At 39.9% G+C, this 8281-nt stretch overlaps 1 protein-coding gene across 2 annotated transcripts; it reads right to left on the bottom strand.

Annotated features, from left to right (window-relative positions):
• Positions 1 to 235: 235 nt before the first annotated feature.
• Positions 236 to 8019, bottom strand: POLR2K (RNA polymerase II, I and III subunit K). Of its 2 annotated transcripts, none has more exons than XM_020969292.1 (4): positions 7916 to 8019; positions 7451 to 7520; positions 1228 to 1320; positions 236 to 432 (listed from the first exon to the last, which is right to left on the bottom strand). In XM_020969292.1, exons 2-4 carry the CDS (start codon positions 7509 to 7511, stop codon positions 410 to 412), a joined length of 177 nt encoding a protein of 58 aa, XP_020824951.1. In that variant the 5' UTR covers positions 7512 to 7520; positions 7916 to 8019; the 3' UTR covers positions 236 to 409. The 2 variants fall into 2 exon arrangements, with proteins under 2 accessions (XP_020824951.1, XP_020824957.1); XM_020969298.2 differs by having other exon boundaries at positions 7857 to 7979.
• Positions 8020 to 8281: the final 262 nt, after the last annotated feature.

Raw genomic sequence — 8281 nt, 5'->3', positions numbered from 1 at the left:
ATATTTTAAAGAGAAAGGAAAGAAAACATTAAAGAAAGAAGTAGTGACATTTCAGACAGATCTTGGAAGGGGACACAGAACAAAAGGAGTTTTTGTTTTTGTTCATTTATTCTATTATTTTGTATGCTATAGATTTCATGTAAGATTTTCTTCCTTGTTTTGTTTGTGCTTTTTTCAGTGATGGTTATCCATTTACAATTTTCTTAAAAGCAATAATACAAGAAAACAAGCAAACTATTTTGATAATACATTTGAAAATTTTATTTTAAAAATAATTTATACCTACAGAATGGAAGAGTATTACAGTGTTATCCGTAAAAGAAAAGCATACAACCCAAAAGCTATACAATTTGAAATGGTTGTGGAAATCCAGAAGAAAGTGAAGCTTTTACTCTGAATTCTTAGGATTTCACCGGGCATCAAAAACCACCACTGTATTAAAACTGTGTTAAGGACAAAGGAAAAATGCTGAAAATTTATTCTAGTCACTGCAGTTTCAAATTATGTTCTGATGTACCTAAATAATAATAATAATGATATATAGTGCTACAGACAGCTACAAAACACTCAATGATACTCAATAATTGCTTATTTTAAATGCACAAAGATACAATATACTATATATTTGTTATGACAATCTTGGAGATAGTTTAAAAGAAAAATCACTCAAAATTTTATTCAATCCCCTTTTCTATTTAGAGAGTCAAAGACATGCATATGATATTATTAAACCCTTCTCTCATATACATATGAAGTAACAATGAGGGTAATAGCTTTGTAGTATTTTTTTCTTTATTACTGACTACCAATATGACCTTTTAATAAGAGTCTTGGGAGCCAGTTCAATTTGAATTGGTGAGGCAAAACATCACGTCCATGTTTATACGAAATACTTAAATTCCAACTTCTATAACTGAGCAGTTTTGCCCACTAAGTAAATGACAATTACAAAAATACTGAAAATATCCAGCAAGCTTAACATAATGGCTTTCAGGATTATTCTAGGATATACATTTTGAGTAATTCATATTGGAACAACATAAATGCTAATATTCCTAAAAATTATTTTTTTCATGAGTTAAATCATTCTTTCTGTTGGTGAATGCCCTTCAATATCAATTCAAACACTCTTTTTACCCACATCTTATTATCATACTTACCCACTTCTTATTATCATACTTAGTCACCTCTTATCATCATACTTAGAAAGCAAAGGTGAAAGGATACATCTTTTTGTTCTTTTCTTGTACATTATTCTATATCCGCATTCTCTACATCTGATTGGATCCCTGGATTTTATTTCATTTTCTGTATGACATTCTGAAAAGGTAAACATTTTTTTACTTAAAGTCCCCTGCCACTCAGGAACATTAATATTCCCAATAACTGCTTAGTTGTTATTCTAATTGTATAATCAGACCTAGACAATTTTAGAAATAAATGGGGATCATTTAGGTCAATACTTTCATTTTCTAGATGAAAATACTAAAGCCCAGAGAAGTCACGTGTGTTGTCTAAACCAGTGATGTCAAACTCAACCACTAAACCATATATAAGGATCTCTATGGGCTACATCATTGACTAAGAAAACCACATATTAATGTTATCTATTGAGTTTTTATTCCAATTACATTTTAATCCGATTAGGACAACATGGGAACACTGCTAACCACAGAATAGTCTGACAGTTCTGGCCTAAACTATCCAATAGATAAATTTAACATCAGCTACTGAATTAGAATCTAGATCTCCAGACCCCTAGCACCATGTATTTTCTATTATTACACACTGAATAGACATATGAACAACTCTTTACACCTATTAACCAACAATAAATTCACATTTAGTGTTTTAAGGTTTATAAATTGTTTTCCCCCCTCACAATAACCCAATAAGTCTATTTTTATTAACACCATTTTAATAAGGTAAAGGATCTACTTTAAGAAGTTGTGACTTTTAAACAGGGTCATATAACTAGTAAATTTTGAATCCAAAGATCAACTACCCTGGGTTCAAATTGTACCTCTGCCACTTATACTGGGTGAACTTGCGATTAACCCCTTTGGGCCTTAGATTCCTTAGCTGTAAAAAGAAAGGGGAGAGCAAGATGACTTTTTAAAAATTTTTTTTTAGCAAGATGACTTTTGAGGTCCCTTCTAGCTCTATGATCGATGAATTTATGAACTCAAAATATACCGCTGAATGCTAAGCTCATGTGTTGTCTATTACCAGGTAGTTACAGGTAAGTGATAGGATTTTATTCTGTAAAGGAAAGAACACCGGTCTTAGAGTCAAGAGGTGGAACCTAACCCTAGTCAATGAAACCTTAAGGACCAACTGTGTTCAGGCAATGTACTAGGCTCAACAGATTAAAAAAAAAAGTCTTGGCCCTCAAGGAACTTAACATTTTATTGAGAGAAATAACATGTTCACATATGAATTTATACAGTATAAATTCAAGGTATGGGAGGCGGAGAGAGGAGAGTTGTAGCATGTGAAGAGTGGGATTAGGGAAGGATTGAGGAGCTGAGTTTTGAAGGGAACAAGAGATTCTACAAGGTGGAGGTGAGGAGGCAACGGATGCACTCTAGGCATGAGGAACAAAAAGTACAATGGAACAGAGATGAGCCAGGAGTATCCTGAGTTTGGCTGAACCTTAGGGAACAAGAAGGGGAGTAATACATAAGGTTGGAAAGATAAGTTGAGGCCAGCTTGCAAAGGCTTTAAATGCTAAGCAGAATTGTTTATGTTTGATCCTCGTGGCAAATAGAGAGCTACTTCCTTCCCTCTCATTCTCTTCTGAACTCTGTACTGTTTGGCTTCCAACCTCATCATTCACCTAAAAAAGGTCTTTGCAAAGTTACTCATGATCTCGTCTTAGTTGCAAAATCTACTGGCCTTTTCTCAATCCTCATCCTTCTTAGTATCTTCTCAACCTTTGACTCTGTCAATCATCCTCTTCTCCTTGATATTTTCTTCCTTCTAGGTTTACATTACTGACTCCTGGTTCTCCTACCTACCAGACTGCTCTTTCTCCCTTCTCTGCCTTTGCTAGATCTTTATCCAGATCTTTATCCACTAATCATGGGTGCCTCATTGGGATCTGTTCTCAGCTCTTTTCTCCCTCTATACTATTTCACTTGGTGATCTCATCAGCTCCTATGAATTCAATTATCACTTCTCAATCTATTTATCTGGCCCTAACCTGACACCCATCTCCAAATGCTTATTGGACATCCAGAACCAGATGTCCTGTAGACATTTTAAATTCAATATATACAAAACTGATTTCTTTCTCTTTCTTATCAAACCTTCCTCTCTTCCTAATTTCCCTATTATAATGTTGAGAGTACCATCACCCACTCAGGCTCACAATCTAGGTGTCATCCTTTCTTCACTCTCTCATGTCCCATAACCAATCTGTGGTCAAGGCCTGTTTTACATTCATGACATCTCTCTCTAACCCTGTCACCACCCTGTTGCAGGATCTCATTGCTTCACACCAGCACTATGGCAATAGGCTGCTGGTTGGTCTCTGTAAACCAAGTCTCTCCACACTCCAGACCATTCTCCACTCATATATCAAAGGGATCTTCCTAAAGCCCCTATTCAACAGATTCCAGTGGTTCCCCATCACTTCCCAGGATCAAATATAAAATCCTCTGTTTGGTGTTCAAAGACCTTCATAACCTTTCCCCTCATCTCTCTGGGCTTCTCATATTTTATATTATCCAGCCCTTCCCCTCCCCCAATACTCTACAATCCAAAGACATTGATCTTTTTGCTGTTCCAGTCACATGACACTCCAGGTATTTTTACTGGCTGTCGTCCACGTCTGGAATTCTCTCCCTCATCTCCACCCATGAAGGCCCAGCTAAAATCTCACCTCCAGCTAAAATCTCACCTCCTCCAGGAAGACTTTCCCAAACTTCTTTAATCCTAGTGCTGTCCTCTGTGGATTATCTCCAACTTATCATGTTTATATGCAGTTGTTTGCATGTTATTTCTGCCATTAGAAGGTAAGCTCCATGAGAGCAGGGACTATCTTTTGCATTTCTTTGTATGTCCAGTGCTTTGCACAGCCTCTGACACATAGTAGGCACTTAATAAATGTTTACTGACTGACCCTTGGAATTTACTGAATTGAGCAGTGACACAGGTCAGTCTTATCGTTTAGAAAAATGGCTATCCCAGAGACATCTTAAACTCAACATGTGTAAAACTGAACTTATTATCTTTCCCTCGTCCCAAACTTCCCTATTCTGTCAGAGACACCCCCATCCTTCCAGTGCCTCAGATTCATAATTTGGCCATTCTCCTTTGCTCCTCAATCTCCCCTCACCTCATACATTCAATCATCTGCCACATTTCGCAGTTTCTACCTTTATAACCTCTCTCACATACAACCTCTTCTTTCTACTCCAGCTGAGACAGTCACCACTTCTCACTCTGATTCCAGAAACAGTCTTACAATTGGTCTTCATGATCCAAGTTTCTACATACTGCAGTCCATCCTACACACTGTTGATGCCAAGGTGACTTTCCTTAAACACAGATCTAATCACGTGACTCCTCAACTCAACCAACTCTAGTGGTTTCCTATTGGCTCTAGAATAAAATGTAAACTCTTGTTTAGCTTTTAAAACCCTATACAACCTGATTCCACCCTAGCTTTCTAGCCTAATTTGACTTTATCCCTCATCACAAACACTGCAATCCAGCCAAAGGAGGCCTTCTTGCAGTTTCTCAAACACAATACTCCATTTCCCAACTCTATCCTTTGGATAGGCCACTGGCCCCCATGCCTGGAATTCACTCCCCCCTTACTTGTTTCTTTAAGATACAGTTGATACACCATCTTCTACAAGCCTTTCCTGATCTCCCTCAACTGCTAGTATCCTCCTCCTCCCAAACTATTCTGTATTTAACTACTTTGTGTGTATTTATTAACTTTTTATTTGTACTGTATATATTTTTATATGGAAGGAGAAGGCTGGTGCAAGCATTTATTAAGCACTAACTCTGTGATACGAACTGTGCTAAGCATCTTACAAATACTTCATTTTAACCTTGCAACAACCCCATGAGGTAGGTGTTATTATTATCCCCATCATACAGTTGAGGAAACAGAGTCAGACAGAGATTAAGTGACTTGCCCAGAATCACATAACTGGTAAGTGTCTGAGGCAATATTTGAATTCAGGTCTTCCTGACTGAGATCTAGAGCTTTATCCACTATACCTAGATGCTTATCTACACTTGTCTTCTCCATTAGCATACAAGCTTATTATGGGGACCATTTCATTCTTAGTACTTGTATGCTTAGCACCTAGAACAGTACCTGGCATGTTATAAGTAGTAAATGAATACTTGCTGATGGAAAAATCCTAGAAAAAGCTGTCTATCCCATTGTCTCAAACTGCTTTCTCCTCTCTTTTTAACCCTTTGTAGTCTGGCTTCCAGACTTCCTCACAACTGAAACTGTTCTCTCCACAGATACCAATTATCTCTTAATTGGCAAATCTGATGGACTTTTACCATCCTCACCCTTCTTGATCTCTATTGTAACATCTGACACCACTGAATACTCTTCCCTCCATCAATCATCATGCATTCCTTAAGTTCTACTCATCAGGCACTACATTAATTGCTGGATCTTCCTATCGACTCTGTCTTCTTTGGGTTTTTGTGACACTGCTCCCTCTTGCTTCTCCTACCTAACAGTTCCTCTGTCTCCTTTGCTGTTTCAATGTCTATATCCTACTCCCTAAAAGTGTACCCCAAGGCTCTGTCCTGGGGCCTCTCCTCTGTCTACACTCTCTCACTTGGTGACATACATGATCAGCTCACATGGATTCAATTGTCATCTCGAAGCAAATCGACTGCCAGAGCTATATATTCAGTCCTAGTCTTTCTTCTGAGCTCCAGCATCTTACCAATTAATTGCCCATTAGACATTTCCAAAGGAGTTGTCCTATAAGCACCTCAAACTGCCAAAACAGAACTCCAATAGAAAACAGAACACCCCAAATTGAATTCATCTCCTCCCTTCCTGACCCCACCCCCATAAAAAAACAAACAAAACAAAACAGAAGATCATTCTTCCTAACTTCTCTATTTGTGTCAAGGGTACATTACCCTTTCACTCAGGTTCAAAAACTCTGCATTATCCTTAATCCCCTACTCTCCCTTACCCCACATATCCCATTTGTAGACAAAATCTTTCTACCTCCACAAAGTCTAACATCATGTGGTCTCCACCCTGGTTCAGATCTTTATCAGCTCTTGCCTGGGTTATTGGAATACCTTCATATTTGGCCTTGTCTCTCCCTTTCCTACTCCATCCTCTACAGAGTTCCCAACAAGCTGCAGTATCCTCAGGTACTATTACAGACAGGGGACATACTTTTTACCCCAAGAACAAGTTAAGTACTATTAACCACCCCTCCTTTGTTGTAGCAGAAAGAACAAGGTTTTGGAGTCAGAAGACTTAGAGTCAAATCCCAGCACCATCACATACTATGAGACCTTGGACTCCAGTTTTACCTCACATCTTGAAGTCTCAGGTTCCTTATTTACAAAACAGCATTTGTTGAAAAGCACTTTGCAAAACTTAAAGCTCTGTTATTAATTGCATTCTTTTATGCCTTCTCATGTGCAAAGTTATGCTATTCACTAAGATACTAGCTATGTGCAAAGATACTATAATTCTAAAATACCTAAGTTAATTATGCAATTTATGGTTTATTTTGTTCCCCTGATTCTTCTTGCTGCCATATTTTTCTGCCTTTAATTAGTGAAGCTGGGTGGGAACAGAGAGAATAAACACAAGAAAATTATTTTTTGCTAGTTGGCACATCGGATAGAGTGATGGGCCTCAAGTCAGGAAGCTCTGAGTTCAGATCCAGCTTCAGACACTCACTGGCAGTGCCACCCTGGGCAAATCACTTAACCTGTTTGTCTCAGTTTCCTCATCTGTAAAGCACACATAATAACTGCACCTACCTGTCAGGGGTGTAGTGAGGATCAAATGTGATTACATAAGTAAAGCGTTTAGCATAGTGCCTGGCGTACAGTAGGCGCTAAATATATGTTTTGTTACTGTTATTACTGTTGTTATGTGCCTTCCATGTACCAGGCAGTCACTGTAATACGCAATGAGGACACAAATATAAAAAAAAGAAAGCCATTGCCTGGCACACAGGAAGCACTACATAAATGTCAGCTATTATTATTAGTTGTTGACAGATCTGTAAGAAGTTTAGTTACCAAAAAAAAGTTAAAACTACTGGTTAACAGGAAAGCTATTGTTGACTATAGACAATCTATCTGTAAAGGCTGTATTCTGAAAGAGTAATCCGTCCATCAAAATTTACTTTAAACAACGAGAAAGGAGAATATATTTTCGAAACACTTAAACGCGGTATTATTTTTCAAAAGCGACTCTCACCTCCACAGATATATATCATTGGCTGCTGTTTTGGCGGCTGCACATCCTTCTGGGTATCCATCGTCAGTTCCTAAAAATCACAGGCGGGAATATTTTCTCAAACCAAAGAGGCCCCCAAACTGACTCAAGAGCCTGCATTCCCCCTCACCCCCAAACTACGTGGGTCGCGGACATGAGAGTCCTGCTCCGACATCTGCAAGGACGGTTCAGGTCCACAGAAGGCGGTTTTCCCCAATCCCGCCTCCTCGCCCGGGCAGACACTGCGAGGGCAGCGACCCAGCCCGGGCACACAAGAGCGACAAGCCTGGGGTCGGCCAACACGGCCTGGTGGGAGAAAGGGCCCCCTCCTGACTGACCAACCGCGGCACCCCTCCACCTTCCCCCTTTCAAGCCCCGCCGTCCCCACCTCTCAACTGTTCCTAAAATCTTGCTGGAACGCTGTCAACCCGCTGGAGGCCTGCGTACCTCACACGCCCGCAGTCCGGAGCGTCGCTGCCCCTTGAATAACAGCCAGAGATCTACTTCCGGCGTTTCATGATGACGCAATACTCGCAACAACCCCGCCCCTTCTGCCTCGTGCATGGACGGAGGAACTGATTGGCTGGGATCAAAAGAAGGCGGGGCGAGGTACGCGGGGCGTGGGAGGGATTGAGTTCGAGCTGTTGGCGGGAGAAGTCCAGCTCTCGAGGGGCAGAGTTGGAGGCTACTGGGTTGTTATTTCCCCGTATGTTCCTAATTCTGGAGACCAGGTGGAGGGTAACCGACAGGTCTCAAACCCATTGATGGGTTAGGAGGATGTCTACCCCAAGCATGTGAAGACTTCCGCTGGCC

The sequence above is a fragment of the Phascolarctos cinereus genome, unplaced genomic scaffold (assembly GCF_003287225.1).
Source record: "Phascolarctos cinereus isolate Bilbo 61053 unplaced genomic scaffold, phaCin_HiC Scaffold_4;HRSCAF=312, whole genome shotgun sequence".
In the NCBI taxonomy this organism is placed as follows: Eukaryota; Metazoa; Chordata; class Mammalia; order Diprotodontia; family Phascolarctidae; genus Phascolarctos; species Phascolarctos cinereus.
This window is presented reverse-complemented; position numbering and strand designations above follow the sequence as displayed.